At 48.5% G+C, this 18,018-nt stretch overlaps 1 protein-coding gene across 1 annotated transcript; it reads left to right on the plus strand.

Moving 5' to 3' along the window:
• The first annotated feature begins 11,972 nt into the window (after window positions 1-11,972).
• LOC142570392 (uncharacterized) lies at window positions 11,973-12,739 on the plus strand. Its single transcript, XM_075678780.1, has 2 exons — window positions 11,973-12,594; window positions 12,681-12,739. The coding sequence occupies exons 1-2, from the start codon at window positions 11,973-11,975 to the stop codon at window positions 12,737-12,739; spliced, it is 681 nt and encodes a 226-aa protein (XP_075534895.1).
• Window positions 12,740-18,018: the final 5,279 nt, after the last annotated feature.

Raw genomic sequence — 18,018 nt, forward strand, 5'->3', positions numbered from 1 at the left:
TCATAGATCACTTCACGAGGCAGGGCGCTGAGTCTGTCCTGAAAGCTGCGTTATTGCTTTGCTTAGAAAAAGCTTGTTATATCTGTTGTAGGGACGCGATAGAAGCTGATCAATATATACTGCGTAGACAATGGCACACATTTCTTGGAAATCTTTCTCTGAGCTTTTTGATGCCACTGTGCTCCTCTCTCGTAGTTTGCGTGGAACCAAAAGTAGGTCCGAAGCGATGATGGTTCTAAAGAAAACGGGACACGTGCAGGACTTCTTTCAATGCGTTAGCATTCTTTCGTTACTTCTCCGACTTAAGAAAAATTAAATTAGGGGGTTTGAGGCACCAGAACCATTGTCTAATTATGAGGCGCGCCGTAGTGAGGGAGTAAGGATTAATTTTGACCACCTCGTGTTCCTTAACGTGCACCCAAATCTAAGTACACGGGTGTTTTTACATTTCGCCCCCATTGAAATGCGGCCGCCGTGGCCGGGATTTGATCCCGCGACTTCACACATTTTGCGGGGGCTATCTGTGTATGTTTGGATCAAACCGTTTTCCCGCCTACCTAGGTCACTGGATAATCAATGGTTGCTGTGCTAAAGTAACAGGGTTCGAAACTAAAAATCGGACCAATTTGGGTCGCTGAGTATGTGCCAATGTGTACATCGAGGCGAATCTTCAGCGAATCTCTTTTGCGACGACAGGGGTCACTGTATAGGCGCAGAAATGCAGGCAGTTACCTCTGTTCTAAGAAACTCATCGACGCCAACTTGGAGCAATGGGTATGTTCCACTCGGTCTGTGTCGATCTCCAATTTATTTATTTATTTATTTACCCACAGCGACACAGTGGCATTACAGTGGGGGGGGGGGGGGGGGGGTTGTACAAAAGAAAAAAAAATATTACAATGGCAGTCACAATGACAATGCAAACACTTCATTGTCAGTAATATTAACAAGAAATGAAGATAAAGCATTCCATTCTCGAACAGTGTGAGGAAAAAACGACATCTTGAACATATCGGTTCTTGACCTGAATTCACGCACTTTATGGTTATGATCAACCCGCTCGGATCTGTAGTGTGGATGAAAAATGTACTTCTCCCTAGGAATAGCAACCTTATTGTAATATATGTTATGAAAGAATTTAAGCCTTAGCTTTCTTCTTCTTACTTCAATCTTCTTACCTCACTATTATAATGAACCTCTTCGATGCGAACTTGGGTCACTTGGGTATGTTCCAGCAGGCGTGTGCCGCTCTTCAGTGAACGTCTTTGACGCCAACTTGGGCAACTAGGTATAGCCTATGTGCCACTGGGAATACGCCGCTCTACAATGAAGAAAACATCCCTTAAGTCTATCCGGTGCTAAAATGAATCGAGCCCACGTCACAAGGGTTCCTCAGGCACAGCAAACCTACGCTTTCGCAGGCTTCGTCACAAATGCTAAGGGTATGTGCCGCTTTTCAATGAACGTCTTTCACGCCAACGCTTTAGCGAGCTGCGCCGTGATGCGCTGTGCGTGTGTGGCTCTTCAATTGAACCTCTCGCCAACTTGCGTCACTGAGTATGTGCCACTGAGTGTGCGACAAGCGAGCGAACAATTCTCAGTGTTCGCAGGGCACCGGCACGCCACAATTCTTATCTTGGTGTTTCTCGGCAGGGCCACCGTCAGTGTCATTTTTCGGCAGTGTCATTAGACGACACAGCGCGTCCAGAAAGAAAGAAGCCCGGTTGCCGCGTGGCGCATTTCTCAGCGTTCGGACGCATCGGCGCGCCATGTATTTAGTACGCCACGCGCAGGCTTCGCGGCGGCGGCGCTAGATGGCGACATGCGTTCTTAGGATAGCGCGGAAGAAGAGTCTCGCTGCAGTACACGCCCCATGCATAATTCGTTTCGGCTATAGCAATACCTTGAGTCGCCATGTTAATTCAATCCTAACGCATTACCGTCGACAGTCAACGTGAGATGACTTCTGCAACATTTTTGTTTGTTTGTTTTTGTTTGTTTCGGCGATGCAGCTTCACTGCAGAATACACTAGACATTTTAGCACGTCGGCGCTGTGCCTGACACAGCTCCGACATCTACCCTTCCATTCGGTCATGTCAAACTCGGTATCTCTTTGTCTCTACGTTCAGAGGACTTCTCAAGAAAAGGAAATAAAATAATGTAATGGAACTTAATACATAAACGTATTGAACAGAACTACACGCACGTAACCATAGCTGGTCTTTCATATGTACTCTCCGGAATAAGACCGCTTATTATAATAACCGAAACATCCAGTTTCCTTCGGATAAGCGCAGAACGGCAAGCACAATTTTCCTTACTCTGTAGAAGGTAAATCTACAGTCACGCTGGCCTCACTAGCTATAAGGTGAGGGGGCGCAAAGAAATTTAGGTTGCTGAAGCCGCTGGTCATTTTCTTTGCTCATGTCGCCTGACTGTTGGCCAATATTTCATAGCGTATATGTACCACTTGTTCATGAAGTCGACATCATCATCCGTCTGCACCATATGAATTTATATTTTTTTCGCCACAATAAACATTCAAGACCGTTTATAAAACAAGGTTGCTTTATAAGTAAGGAGTTTGAGCAGAGAACAGACCTTATGTGCCCAATCTCAGCGTTTATATTTCTTCATCCCTTCCTTTTCCTCTTCCTGTTGTTACTCAGAGTGCGGCTAGGTGACGTACAGATTTTCAGTTTACAGTCTCTAATTAATGATCGCAGATCCTTCATGCTATTATTGCTTTTATTTTAACATGTAACTTTACCTTTCAACAGCACTTGCTCTATATATGACAGTCCTGTAAATTTATGTTTGATTATAACTTAAAATAATCCACCCATTTATTGGCCAATGCTCCACAGCGGGTTTGAGCCACATGTTCGATGGGCAACCACAACTCGTTTCCCTCACATGCGGCACCTCGAAAGTTACCTGCATCCGTGTTACCTGAGAACGTATATCCATGGCGCTTTCACTCTCGGACGCTGGAATAAAAACGAACTTTTTTCTTGACACCCCTTCCATTCTCCACGAAACCAAATCAGCTTGGGCCGCATTTATAAGTGATTACGGTCGTGACCTTCGTTTGTAAGCACAAGAGGCAGGTAGCGTAGACACACTAAGCGTTTGTTGTTATTACTCTCCCTGTATACGCGATGCTTTCGAAATGAATGTTGATACAACGAACCAAATATATATAATGGCCAGTCCGGTACTACCTGGCGTTATCGCCAAAGCGAACACCTTCGGGAACGAGCAATCGCCGACACTCCCACCAGCTTTCTCGCTGCCAGAACAGCGCGAAGTGACTCGTGGTGAGACCACCCCGAACGGGGCCGCACGCGCATCGCGTCGGACTTCGACCGGTACGAGCGCAACGTGTGCCTGTTCCATCCATCGGGCCGCGGTACGGGACATCGACTCGATCGGCGTGCAAGAGGATCGCACGTGCGTGCGTGCGCGCCGAATCGCACCTCGACACACGCGTACGCGTGCATCGAGCAAAGCGGCGGTGACGGTGACATCGGGCTTCGGAAAACGTGGCCACCGGCGACGGCGCTTCTCCCCTGGCCCCGCGTTCGCGAGTACCCAGCCAGGCGTGACTGCGACGCCTGAGACAATGGGTCGGTGCCGCTACGTCGGCGCAAACGTGTAAGTGGAGACGCGCCTGCCTGTGTACACAGCGTCGGACTGCGACGTGCGTGCGAGGAAGGGCGCTCGACAAGGTGCGCTGCCGCGCGCGGACGTTGCGGAGTGTTCGAAGCACACGCATCGCGAGCCCGCGGTGGGCCGTGGCGACTTCGGGTAGCATCATGTTGCGCTACCAGGACGGAGACGTTGGCGCTTCAACCGGCCTATTACTCTCTCTCTCTCTCTCTCTCTCTCTCTCTCTCTCTCTCTCTCTCTCTCTCTCTCTCTCTCTCTCTCTCTCTCTCTCTCTCTGTCACGGTCGCCAAGTCACTGGGTCACGAACTCGTACTTCCGTAAACACTCACGTAAAAGGAAAGTTGGCACCCACCTAAAAAGCAGTCATGAAGCTACGGAGGAAAACCCATGCGGGCTCCTCAGAAAGAAAGCTTCGCAATTAAAGAAACATTCGTTCTGGTCCGAGGACGCAACCAGTCACCCACCGTCTCTGAAAAACTACAGAATGTGCGTTCCTTTTTCTCCTTTCTAACAGCGGAGCTGTTCTATGTCGAGCTCGCCGTCCGTTGTCCGGTGTCACGCAGGGGGGCAGGGGGCAGAGCGCGCGCCGTGGGAGGGAGGAGGAGAGGGCTATAGGAGCAGGTGTTTCGCCGGCACGCGCCCTTCCGCCCCATGGATACCGTTCTGCGCGAGCGGCAGCGGGAACTCGCACGAGAGCGACAGCTCCAACGTCACGCAAATCCCGAGATTCGAGAGCGAGAAGCGCAAGCAAACCGCTAGTGCAGGGAAGCCGCTACCGCCGAGGTCCGAGAACGGGAAGCGCAAGCCAAGTGCTGATGGAGGCAAGCCAACGAAGAGAAGCCAACCAAAGCCAAGCGCCAGCAGAGGCACGCTAACCCCCAACTTCGAGAGTAGGAGGCCGAGCAGAGACGTCGATGCAGATAGATTCCTCCCACGGAGGGTGCCGATGGACGGTACGATAGAGCATTTCTCGACCGTGTGTGCGGCCACAGCTGCAAGGTGTGTGACAGACTGCGGTTTGATCACAACCTCACGCAACTGAAGAGTGTGCGCAATCCGGAACCGAATCTCCAATCTAGCAAAACGATGACAACGAGACAAAAGACTTTCATGAAAATCGCGCTAAACACGAGTTCAAACTTGAGAAAACGACCACCAGCTTGGCTGTTCTTACAGATTTTGCTGCGTGGAACTGGCTTTACTTTTTTTATCCTCGCTCGTTTATTTACCTTTTCAGCACTTACACAATTCCCCTGTACAGAGTAAGTACCAAACTGGGCACTTAATCTGGTTAACCTCTCCGCCTCCCCTCCGCCTCCGTCTTTCCACCGCCAATCGCTCTAAGCCAAATGAGCTAATCAGGATAACAGTATATTGTTGCGCGAGAGTGAAATCGACAACTGGAAGCGCAGGTATATTTGATCAACCAATCTAGACGTGCGGAAATTCGTGAAGAGAATAAAGATTCGTGATTCACAATGTTCGTGTCGTCTTTTGTTCGAACAAACATTTTCTAAGCAGACAAGATTCACAAAAAGGAAAGTTGGCGTCGAATTTGCCGGAAATCTCTGGCCCAGTGATTGCGTCTTAGAGAAAAGAAATTTCGGCATCTTGAAGCGCAGAAAGATAGGTTTTATTGCGATCGCTCACTGTTATCTTCATAATACGCACATCTGTTTATGTCCGATTCACATACTAATGCGCAATTCTTCCTAACCCTTGCTGTTGTTGTTTTTAATATTGTAAACGCATGGGAAGGAAGGCTACCTCAGGGACGGCTATCTCAATATCCCCGATTCTTCACGCAATAAATATAATAAACAACATAAAGAAGACATTTTAAAAGAAAAACACGATACCATTCGCGAACAAGCGAACATTGACTCGTCTGCGGGCACCAGCATAAAAAGCACAGTCCAGTAGCTATAGGATGGTCACAGTAGTGAAGGACCTAGTCCATACAAGTATCTTCATACATACATATAAGGACAAACAGCACCGCGAGATCAGCTCGTTAAAGAAGAACCAAAAATTTGGAGGGCGCTTAAGCTTCGCCTTTAAGAGTGAAACGCGATAGCATTCAAAGATCTCTGACTGCTTCTCACGCTTCCCAGTAACTGGAGCGTATGTAACCGTAATGTTTACCGGAAAACGCTGGCCGCGAACACTATGCACGAAGGCGGGCTTTGTGGTAGAAACGCGACCTCTTGCATGGGTCGCGATGCGGCGGAGGCGAGCGCCAGCTGGAGGTATTGCAAGAAACCTGGCGCTCCGCTCCGTAGCCCCCAAGACACCCGCGAGCCAGCGCGCGCAAATGACGGACGCCGTGGCCGGTCCGTGAATTGTAGAAACGCTGGAAAAGGGGTTTCTCTGAGTTTTCGCGTGACAGAATTATGTTTTCTCGTATAGTCAAATTACAATTGGAGAGCTATCATATCTGTAGGTTGTGTGTTTGTCGTAACTTACGATTTTTTCACGTATTTTAACTTGAGAAATTCAATTAGTTCAGTAAATTCCTTGCATCACGTTTAGGGCCTGGGTATCTGTGGTTCGAAAATATTTTTGCCGAAACGACGTGCGACGCCGACACCGGATTTCCTGCAACATGGGCTCCCTAACGCTATCGCGTTAAATTGTAGAAGACAAAACAGCAATGTCACTCATAGGCAGTCCAAAAGATTTGTATCCACTAAAAGATCACGAAGGGCACTTGCAGCACGCCTCTGCTTATCAGGGCAGTACCACGGTCCAATCACTTTGCTGAATTTAATAGCACGTGCTTTTTATGATTATTATTAAACGCAGTTCTACCCTTGATGTTTTGTGTGTACACGCCCTCCTTGCTCTGCGTCCGTTTATGTTTCGCTGGTTAAAGAAATGCCCAACTTTTCCTATCTTCTTCTATATCTTATATGTACAGAAAATAGGTATAGTAAGTTTTGCGCTTACGAATCTTCCTCCACCTTGAGTATTCGAGCTTATAACTCGTTTGTTCATACACCGCCACGGTTTCCTCGTCGTGCTGGGAAAGAACGGCGGGACTTATCAGCAGCTTGTGTGCATGGTCAAAAATGCTCAATATATCTGAGCCACTGTAACTGTTCCACCTCACTGCGGCTCACATTGGATCAACGCTGTGCTATAATCACTTGACTTGACTCAATATGAGATACGAAGCATTGACGAGCGCCAGAGCTTAATTCGAAAAGTCGGATTACGAAAGGGCATCCTTGAGCTTATCTGGCCTTTCGCTAGTGCGACGTCACACTATAGTGACAGTCTTCGCGCCATAATGAGTCGACCCGCAAAGAGGCGATTCACATTCCGTTAGGAAGACGTCTTCTGTCAAATCGTGATCGTCGTGTTCAGAATTACTAGACGCTCATGCAGTGGGCTGCTTCAGAAACAGCGAATCCATAAAGCTGGCAAACATTTTCGGTCTTACACCAATAAAGAGACCCAAGCCACGGTGTGCAAAGGTAGCAAAAATCAAGTTTTATCCTACGCGCATGCGCAACAGCACTGGCGCTGTTTCTCTGCGTATACGTTAAAGTAATTCTACCGCAAGCAAGCATCTTGCTTCATCCGCTACTTATAATCTATGGCAAGAGCAGTCTTGATCTGGTACAGCGCAGATGGCGCGTAAGGTTCGAAGAATGAATGACGGCGGCAGCCTTGAGACACTGTCTGCGCGCTGCACTTCCTTTGAGACGACGGGGAGCGCTACTATTGACCTCGTTAGCTCGTCCCGCAGATCGCGCCGGCAGCTTGTCTCAAGGACAGGACGCCCTCTGGAAGAGGAGTATCCCCCGGAGAACGGAAAGCACGCGCGTGCTCCGGACGGCGTGCCCGGCGAGTCCAGTGTACGCAGCGGTAAACACACTGGCGGAAGGAGGCCGAACGTAACGGAATCCGACGAGCTTGGAGAGCGGTGCGGCGAGTGCGCGAGAGTCCACTGGAGCGGCCGTACGCCTGTAAGACTCGCCGAATGTCGGCACGTTACCATTCGGGCCAATCCTATACTAATAATTAATGCAAGAATGAATCGCTGGAGCTTGGCAAAGAAAATTATGGTGGGGTTTTGGATGAAAGTGTAGCTCGCGGGCAATGTGACTAGCCGAAGCCTCATATACACAGCTGCATAACAGCGGGAAACCACAGATAAAAACAAGAACAGAGTTATGTGACGTATCACGAAGTGGGAAGCAAAATGCCTAGATTCCAGGACAGCCACGTATGGACAGGGTCATTTCACACGGAATGGACAGGTTATGCAGAAAAAAGACGCAGTGAAGTTCCTGGAATATACGCATTGAAAAATGTGGAAGTGGTATTATAATGAGCCGAAGTAATCCCATGCAGCAAATGAAGATGCTCTCAGTCTTCCCAGTCTCCTAATCACTTGTCCACAAAACTCTGGCAAAAGATAAACCTTATGATCTTTGCACTGCCTTGGGTGGCTTTCTATTTCAGGGACATTTATATTATTTAATCGTTTAGTTTACTATTCGGTCTATTCGAGCTCGTTTTGGTTGTAACCAAAAGTGGAACAAGAAAACAAGCCATCATTTGTGAGACCTAGCCTGCAACATTCCTCGTGTCCAGTAAGGTGTCGTGGCCATCTTACGCGACCGCCCGCTGTAATTGGCAGCTACTTTCCCCTCTCTCCTCTCAGTGGTATTTAATGTGAACTAAGCCGGCCGCTGTAGCTCAGTGGCTACGGCATTGCGCTTCTACGCACGCGGTCTCGGGTTCGATTCCGACCGCGGCGGTCGTATTCCGGTGGGGTGCGCAATGCAAGAATGCTAGGGTACCGTCCATCGGGCGCACGATAAAGAACCACGGGTGCTCAAAAATAATCCTGAGCCCTCCGCCACGGCGTACCTCATAACACGCTGTGCAGTTTCGGGACGTTAAAGCCTACGATTTAGTTTAATGTGAACTAATACAAAACCCGACACATATTACACTCCGGCAACCTTCATAAACGTGCAACTTTCCACTTCCGTGAGCGGTAACCTGAAGAGAGAAGTTATGCGGCGTTAATGCGGTTCTTATTATTTTTAGGGAGGTATTTTATGCGGAGCATAAATGTTACGTCGATTGTAGCAAGCTATGTGCGTAGCTTCTGATGCATGTGTGCCCCAGTCAGCGAAAGTTATGCAACTCTATAACAAATGTTACTGCGTGTTAGCCGCTCCTGACCATTGCAGCAAACATGTATAACAGTCATCAAAGCGCGGGCGTATCAACGGGCACTGAGCACCTCCCATCTGTTTTTTTTCTCTCTTCTATGTTTTTGCACCGTATAGCTCTAACCTGAGGATAGAAAAAAGAACGAAGACACCAGATTAGTTTTCTTCTATATACAGGTGAAATCGCTATTATCTTAGAGCCAACTGCATTTGCTTATACTACCTACCTGCCGGGTAAACCTCACTTGATTTGCCGACACCTTCACTGCCCACGCTTCTATAGCGTGGATACAAGTATATCGCGAAGAAACGAAGAAGTGGCTGAAACGAATCTCTAGTGAACGGCTCAACTATAAACATACCTGTGCTTGCAATGTACTTGACGTGCTAGGTTTTGTACGTTAGGGTTAGGCTCTACTACACTTCAGACCATCGTCACGCGCCCTCTGTACACGGTGTTATAGCCAGGGCGCTTGCAACTCCCGGAGGATAGTACTTCGCGTCCGCAACGTCCGACGCGCATAGCTCCGCGGCAGTGGCGCGCACCTGTTCGTCCCGCGTGCCGAACTGTGCCGAACGGCACCGTGGAAGAAAGGCCCCGCGGCAAAGTCTTTGCACCTGCCCCACGCTCGGCGAGGCACGCTCGTTCTCCCTTGCCAGCCGACCGACGCAACGGGGGCGCAATGCACGATCGGGTTCGGGTCTTTACCGCATTATTTGCTTGTTTTCTCATTACTTAGTGTTCCTTCTCTCGAGCCTTCCGCAACCCTCTCCGAGCCGTCCTAATGCGTGTTCTCCGCAGCCACGCGGGGCTCGAGCGAAAGTTGGGCCGGACGCCCTACGACGAGAGGCCGTCGTGACCCCTCGCGAGGAGAGGCCGACGCACCTCCCCTCGCAGCAGAGTGGGAAAGCGGTAGCACAATGCCTCCCATGCCTCGGCGCGTCAATAGCTCTCGTCGCCTGCACACGGTTTAAAGAGACACCAGAAGGAAACGCTAAATAAATTTATTTATTTATTTATTTATTTATTTATTTATTTATTTATTTATTTATTTATTTATTTATTTTACCCACAGCACCTCGGTGGCCCTGAAATACGGATAACATATGCTTTCAGAACACTGTTTCCGCTAATTTCCCGGAACAATGTTGATTATTGCTATCGAAAATGAAGGTCAAAGTTATTCTATTATTATTATTATTTCGCGCCGAAACCTCAGAGCCTGCGCGTCAGTGTGGCGTCGTGAATTTCAAGCTATCTTCTCGTATTTGGCTCATTGTGACTCGGTAAAAGTTGTTCAAACTTTCTCAGTTCTGTCTCGATTTGGCTCTTTTAAAACGCAATGTATTCAGTGTTTAGCGATAAAGAGTTACCTAGGCCCGAGCAGACGCCCTCAATGTTCATGACGTCACGCGTCTGCCTGATGCGAGAACTTCAAGGTGGCATCGCCACTAGTCTATCGTTTTTTTGCGTATTTTCTTACATACGATGTATCATTTCGTTGTAAGAGCGTGTTTCCGTGATTTCCCTCTCTCACCACCGTCGTTTGTCCCTTCTAATTACTCCTGCCGTCAAACAACCGTGCCCTGACACATAGCGAGACTACTCATCGACTTGTGGACGCTAAGATCGTCGTCAGTGCTCAGCATCCGTGTGCTCAACGCACACTGCTTCTGAAGGTAGTCTACTCGAGCGTAAGCCACAGCTGGAATCAGCCAATCAGGTGCGCCATTATGCGAATCCATTAGCTCTCTCTCTCGTCCTTCCCGCGTTGCTCGGAATCAGTGTCGTCTGCTCACTCTGAAGCACACTTCGAGAACCGAAACGCGCCTCTTAGATTCCAATGTAGTGCCAAACTATGGTGTAATCGAATATAGGTAAAAGCAGGATACTACAGGCAATCTTATCGCGTGTAGATAAGCGATGTTGTGACAGCAAAATCGGTTATTATTCGTTCACTCCTGGAAACAGAGAAGTTACAACGACGACAGGCAATATTTCCACTTCGACAAGAATACACAGAACAGGATATCGTCTTCAAAAGCACTGCCTGCACACGACAGCAGTAAGTGTTACGCGAAACGCTGCAAAAATTATTACGACGTTTCGCAGTGCGAACTTCGACAACGGTTCAAAGACGTCTGAACGTGCGCAACACATACGCCTTTAAAGGTTGTTTCTCCGCAGTAAGAAGCCTTCCGTGGAGAAGCATATAGAAATAGGGTGTTGACCCCTATTGCCGACAAGGGAAGCAGAAAAAGATGGCGTTCCGCTGCAGACACGATGTTTTGCTGTGGAACTGACCGTACGGTGCTGGAATGACTTTTCAGAATGCACATAAGTGCAGTGTTTCATAGCTAAATCGCTGCTAGTTAAATCGTTGTTAGTTCATAGTTCAATTGCAACGGGTCAAATTGAAGCAGCAAGTAAAACGCATGCTTTCAGATGTTTATATTCTTTATCTGTGTAATGACCGTTCGGAAAACGTAAAAATGGAGCCGTATAAATATGAGTCGGATAGTGTACGATTGTTCCTTTCTATCGTAGATGATATCATCTTCACTAGCGCAACTCAACTAGTTTCCTGCTCAAGAAATTGGCAATATAGAAGCACGTCTGGTCGTCATGTATTCTTCTGTCTTGACCTTCTCTGTGTATTATACATTGTGTTTCGTAACGAGTCCAAGTTGAAAGCGCATTTTGTGAACCAGAACCTCCATAAGTATGGTTTGCTGGCCAAGTTGGTATTACGTTCTTGAGGCAAGCAGTGTTGTGTCGGCGATAGCGCGCCTGATAAGCAGACTGCTGTTAGTGCGCATGTGCGCACAAGTACTTATAATGTCTTGCTATGTGCGTGAACCGTTGATTCTAGATGTAACCAGGAGCCCGTAAGCTTCGGGCAATAAACACCGTTTTCCTGTTTGATCCCTTGCCTGGTCACCCACTGACATGAGATACAACACTGGCGACGAAGATGGGATCGAAGGCCGCTGTCAGTTTGGTGAAGAAGGCAAGTCTTTTCAAAGTCAGCCTCTGTTCCAAGTTGGACTTTGAAGAATGCTGATTTTGCGGCTGTCTGTGCATGGATAACAAAGAAGCGACAATGCAGTCGACTGGACAGCTTGGCCAGATGGAGTCATTTGATGTTACCGCAAGTGACTGGACGGCATACAAGGAGAGGTTGACATCTTTTCTGATTGTCAACAAGGTTCCTGACAGCGACAAGGTGCACGCATTCCTCAGCATCATCGGCCCGCGAACGTATGGGCTGCTGAAGTCGTTGACTGCGCCTGACCTGCCGTCGGCTAAAAGTTTCGAACAGCTGAAGAGCATCTTGGACGCCCACCTGGCCCCAGTGCCGTCCGTAATCGGCGAACGAGCCAAGTTTTACCGTAGAGCACAGCATGAAGGTGAGCCCCTGCCGGAATATGTTGCCGAACTTCGCAAGTTGTCTCAGACCTGCCAGTTTGGAGCCAGTTTAGACGAAGCGCTGCGGGATCGTTTCGTGTGCGGACTGCTCCGTGAGGACGTGCAGCGAGTACTTTTTACCGAGGGCGACACGTTGACGTTCTCGAGAGCAGTGGACCGCGCTCTGGCCATGGAAGCAGCCCGGAAGAATGTCGCCGAGACTCGAGTCGTGGAAGCATTGGCCACACAGCTGCACAAAGTTGAAGACGATAGTAGAGAGGCACATGCTGATCTGTACGAGGTGCAAACGAGAGCTGGTAAGCCGCTACTAGTTTGCTACCGCTGTGGTTCCCCGAGCCACACTCATGCAGTATGCCCTCACATTAACGATACCTGTTTTAAGTGTTCGAAGAAAGGACACATTCAAAGAGCCTGTCGGAGCAGCAACAGGCAATGTCATGACGGGTATAAGAAAAAACGGAGCCTGAAAACGCTAAAAGTTGTGACACAGGAGCCGACTATCAGCATTTCCAAACAAGGGGCTGCCAGCCGCGCTCCCATTTTTGTTAAACTAAATATAAATGATGCACCGGTAGAAATGGAACTCGACACGGGAGCTGCAGTGTCAATCATGCCTTTCAAGCAGTTCAAGAAGCGGCTTCCTTCTACCAGCTACCGATCAACTGACGTCACCCTATGCACCTATACCGGAGCACTCGTCCGACCTTGTGGCGTCGCGGTTGTCAACGTGCAGCATAGTGGACGGACGGCGCAGCTGCCGCTCTACCTCGTCGACCAAGCAGGACCACCACTGCTAGGACGAGAATGGCTACACACACTACGTCTAGACTGGGACAGCATTTGGGGTTTGAACTACATCTCAAGGTCAGTGTTTGACTCGTCTTCTCGAACGAAGGAAAGGCTCGATTCCTTGCTAGCCAAGTACGAAACTCTGTTCAAGGATGAGTTAGGTGCTATCACAGACGAACGGGCCGAGCTGTTTTTCAAACCAGACCACCGGCCGAAGTTCCTAAAAGCAAGGAATGTGCCGTTCGCATTGCAGTCAGCTGTAGAAGCCGAGATAGCAAAATTGGTTGAACTAGGAATTCTCACGCCAGTGAATACAGCGGAGTATGCCACGCCCGCAGTGCCCGTGATAAAGAAAGATGGCAGCATACGCCTATGTGGGGATTATAAGACGACGATAAACCCTTCACTTGACATCACACACTACCCGCTGCCTAAGATAGATGATCTACTGGCAGCGCTGGCCGGGGGGCTACATTTTACGAAGATCGATCTGAACAGGGCATACCAGCAGGTATTCATGGCGGAAGAGTCAAAGAAGTACTTGACATTAAACACGCAGAAAGGTCTGTTTACAGTTAACAGGCTACCTTTCGGAATTGCGTCAGCGCCAGGTATTTTTCAGAAAATAATGGACACGATGCTGAAGGGCCTGAGCGGAGTGTGTTATCTCGATGACATTCTAGTCACGGGAAAAACCGCTGAAGAACATTTGATAAACCTAGAAGCTCTCCTGAAACGTCTGTCAGAGCGAGGTGTCAGGGTGAAGAAAGAAAAATGTGCGTTTTTTCAAAACGAGCTCTGCTACCTGGGGCACAAAATAAGTGCGGAAGGAATCGCTGCGTCACCGGACAAAATTGAGGCAGTTATTAAGGCTGCTGCACCGACAACAAAGCAGCAACTGCAGTCCTTCCTAGGTGTCGTCAACTATTACGGGAAGTTCGTACCTAATTTGTCAACTGTCGCTAACCCCTTGTACCGGCTTTTGCAGAAGGACACTTCGTGGTGCTGGGACGACCGCTGCCGCGCAGCGTTCGAGCAAATCAAAACAATGTTATCATCACCACAGGTGCTGGCCCATTACGACCCGGATAGACCATTGAAGCTGGCCTGTGACGCATCGCAGTACGGAGTAGGTGCCGTACTTTCCCACGTTTTCGAGGACGGTAGGTCTCGACCGGTTGCTTTCGCATCGCGCACGTTGTCCGAGTCGGAGAAGAAATACAGCCAGCTTGAAAAAGAGGCATTGGCCATAATTTTTGGCATAAAGAAGTTTCACTACTACATTTATGGTCGATCATTCACTCTAATCACGGACCATAAGCCGTTACAGCAAATTTTGGGACCAACAACTGGGATCCCGCCTATTGCAGCTGCGCGATTACAGCGTTGGGCAGTGACGTTATCGGCGTACAGCTACAACCTTCTCTTTAAGAAGTCAGCCGATAACGCCGAAGCTGATTTTTGCTCCCGGTTGCCGCTTCCCTATGTCAAGGACGAGACGCAAGAAAGCGAAGAAACTTTTTATACATTGCGACTGGCCTCCCTGCCAGTGTCGAGTAAAGAAATCGCGCGTGCCACGCAACGCGACAACGAGCTGGTACAAGTAAAAGAATTCATAAGTACAGGTTGGCCAAGATCCGTCAGTGAAGACAGGCTGAAACATTACGTCACCAGGCGCAATGAATTAACCTTGCATCAAGGATGCATATTGCTCGGAACACGAGTAGTCATCCCCGCAAAACTACAGAGTGCAGTTTTGGAAGAGCTACACGAGGGTCACCCAGGTATAGTTCGCAGCAAGGCGCTCGCGCGAAGTTATGTCTGGTGGCCGTGTATCGAAGCGGATCTTGAGCGTATGGTTCAATCATGTGCAAAGTGCCAAGAACAACGCAGCGCCCCTGGCAAAGCACCACTACATCCGTGGTCCTGGCCCACAGCGCCGTGGCAACGCATACACATTGATTTTGCAGGACCCTTTCAACAATCCATGTTTCTCATAGTGGTCGATGCCCACTCCAAGTGGCCGGAAGTTTTTGTGATGCCGTCGACTACTACAGAGGCCACAATTCAGTGTTTAAGAGATGTTTTTGCACGTTTCGGTTTCCCCGAGACAATTGTGTCGGATAACGGGCCACAATTCACGTCACAGGACTTCAAACAGTTCGTCCGAGAGATGGGCTGCCGACACGTGCAAACAGCACCCTACAATCCTAGCGCAAATGGGCTCGCGGAACGTTTCGTGCAAACTCTGAAGAATGCGCTGCGAAAGGATGACACGCGCCAACCACTGAAGGTAAAGTTAAACAAGTTTCTGCTCGCCTATCGGAACACTCCTCACGCTACAACGCACGAGGCGCCGGCCAACTTGTTGTTGGGTCGACGTTTGCGTACGCGCCTTGACGTGCTCAAACCTGTGGTGGGGGAGAGGGTGGCTTACGAACAGTTCAAACAGACGGTGAACCGACCATGTCGAGTGCGCGAAGTCGCTCTTGGTGATCATGTTCTCGCACGCAATTACAGGGGACAGCCAAAATGGATGCCAGCAGTAGTAATGGCCCAGACTGGACCAGTCTCTTTCAAGGTTCGTGTATCAACCCCTTCAGGATGCTTGGAGTGGCGGCGTCACAAGAACCAGTTGCTTCAAAGCACGACAGTGCCTGCGGAAAACGTCGTTCAAGACGATGAGTTCTCCGTGGGGCCACACAGCGACCTCGGATCGGGACCAGCTGCGGAAAACTCCGTTGAAGGCGATGGGTTCACCGTGGGGCCACACAGCGACCCCGGATCGGGACAAGCCTTTTCAGTACCACCAGCTAGTGTTTCTCTCTCACCACCGACGTCGCAGGCTGACACCGCACGGGGTGACGAGGATCGACGCTACCCAATTAGAAATCGTCGACCACCTGATAGGTTCCAAGCAGGAACGTGAACTTTGGTAGTTTCATAATAAAAGCGGAGGAAGTGTTGTGTCGGCGATAGCGCGCCTGATAAGCAGACTGCTGTTAGTGCGCATGTGCGCACAAGTACTTATAATGTCTTGCTATGTGCGTGAACCGTTGATTCTAGATGTAACCAGGAGCCCGTAAGCTTCGGGCAATAAACACCGTTTTCCTGTTTGATCCCTTGCCTGGTCACCCACTGACATGAGATACAACAAGCAGCACGAAAAAATAAAGAACCTTAATAGGACAGGAGTCCGCGTCCCGTCTTGTCTTCGTCAAATTTGTCGACAACGACCAGAAACGACCGACAACCAACGTTTCGGCAAGATGACTTGACCTCTATAAGTAATCCAGTCGAAAAGTTTGCTCCTGTGAACCTCTCTCGTATATGCGTTTAATGCTCAGTTGAACATCTGAGCGTCACAGATGTTCAAGAAATGCGAGGTGGGAGGAGGGAAGAAACAGAAATAAAAATGCTGTGGCGTGAGGCCACAACCTTGACTACACGGAGAAGTTCAATTGGTCTGTGACATGTACTCTGGCTCACGAGTTGCCAGAAATTGCAACATTAAGCTAGTTGAGAAATGAAGTGAGCGCCGAATAGGGCCTCAATTTATTTGTTAATCTAATGATCGGCTACGGTATGGATAAAGGTTCGTTACAGACGAGTCTTAGATGCAACGCGACCCCTTTCGTTACAACAGCTATGACTATATACGAGTGCCTTTTCGCTGCAGTTTTCTTTGTATTTTATATGTGCACTATTGGTGATTGCATCGTTAAAGTTCGTGAGTTGAATGTAAGGTGATATGGTGTAGATAAGGTTACTTGGGATTTCCGGATGCTCTATACGGGCTGACATGTATAATCATTTTAAAGAGCTTCGTGGGCAGATACGTGTTACCTTCACTTACAAAGTTCATGTTCTCAGTACTGTATTAAGTCACGAAACAACTGATTCTCCTTGTGACATTTTTCTTGGGCTCCCCGGCCCTGTTCTGTGAACTTTCGAAGCATTAATTAGCTGTCGTGTTTGTGGCTTTCGTAGGTGCTCATATATAGTTTCGATCTCCAGGTCTTAAATTCGATGAATTCGATGAAATTTCGATGAATACTGACCGCAGCATATGTTTCAGTCCACTTTTATGCAATTTTTTTTTTCATCTTAATAAATGTACGAAACGGCTCTGAGGCATCCGAAACGAGGTATCCATCAAACTCACTGTATGTGCTCTCTACCCGACGTACCCGACGGGAGCTAAAGCTTCCTCTCAAATTCGGTGCAGTGGTTGCCAAGATAAACGAATTAAGGAAGCTTTAGCTCGGGTGCTCCTATATAAATGCATGTAAAATGAGAATTCGTTTTTCTCAGGTAACACTCACTGTAATTCAATTACTTTTTCTCAGTAACCAATTACACGTAACCAGTTACATATGCGGAAACTAAAGAGTCCAAAGGTATGAAACACATGTACATGGATTACGTCCTTCACACAACCTGCAGTATAGTACCTGAAACTACACCCCTATCTCCTGAATTTGACAGGCCTATGGATTTGCGCACTTCTCTTGGAACTCCGGCCACTGAGCCTTTCTATATTATAATAAATCTCTCTCTCTCTCTCTCTCTCTCTCTCTCTCTCTCTCTCTCTCTCTCTCTCTCTCCTGGAAGCGCTCTTAGGCGGCCTTCATAGGCGGTAAGGGCTGCTGTTTAACTCTTCGCTAGTGCAGTCTATGAGTTCTCTGATATTGACAGAAGCTTTTGGCCGTTAAACGGACATGTTTCTATCTGTTTGATATATGCGTCACTCATGTACACTCATTGTTGTGATTCTAACGGACGAACACTGTTTATAAATCCTCAATAATATGCAGCTTCATAGTAAATTACATCACAGATATGGCCACCGTTTCAAGGAGCGTGAACGTTTGCTGGCGTCCGTTCGCAGAAGTCCAGAAGGCGCCGGGATCGAGCATCGAGGTCCACCA

This window comes from Dermacentor variabilis, chromosome 2, assembly GCF_050947875.1.
Source record: "Dermacentor variabilis isolate Ectoservices chromosome 2, ASM5094787v1, whole genome shotgun sequence".
Lineage (NCBI taxonomy): Eukaryota > Metazoa > Arthropoda > Arachnida > Ixodida > Ixodidae > Dermacentor > Dermacentor variabilis.

Excerpts from the sequence above, each read along its gene's own strand:
- LOC142570392 (XM_075678780.1), top strand. The coding sequence starts at position 11,973 with ATGCAGTCGACTGGACAGCTTGGCCAGATGGAGTCATTTGATGTTACC. Across the intron at positions 12,595-12,680 it reads CGAGGTGCAAACGAGAGCTG|TGTTCGAAGAAAGGACACAT; the intron begins GTAAGCCGCTAC and ends ACCTGTTTTAAG.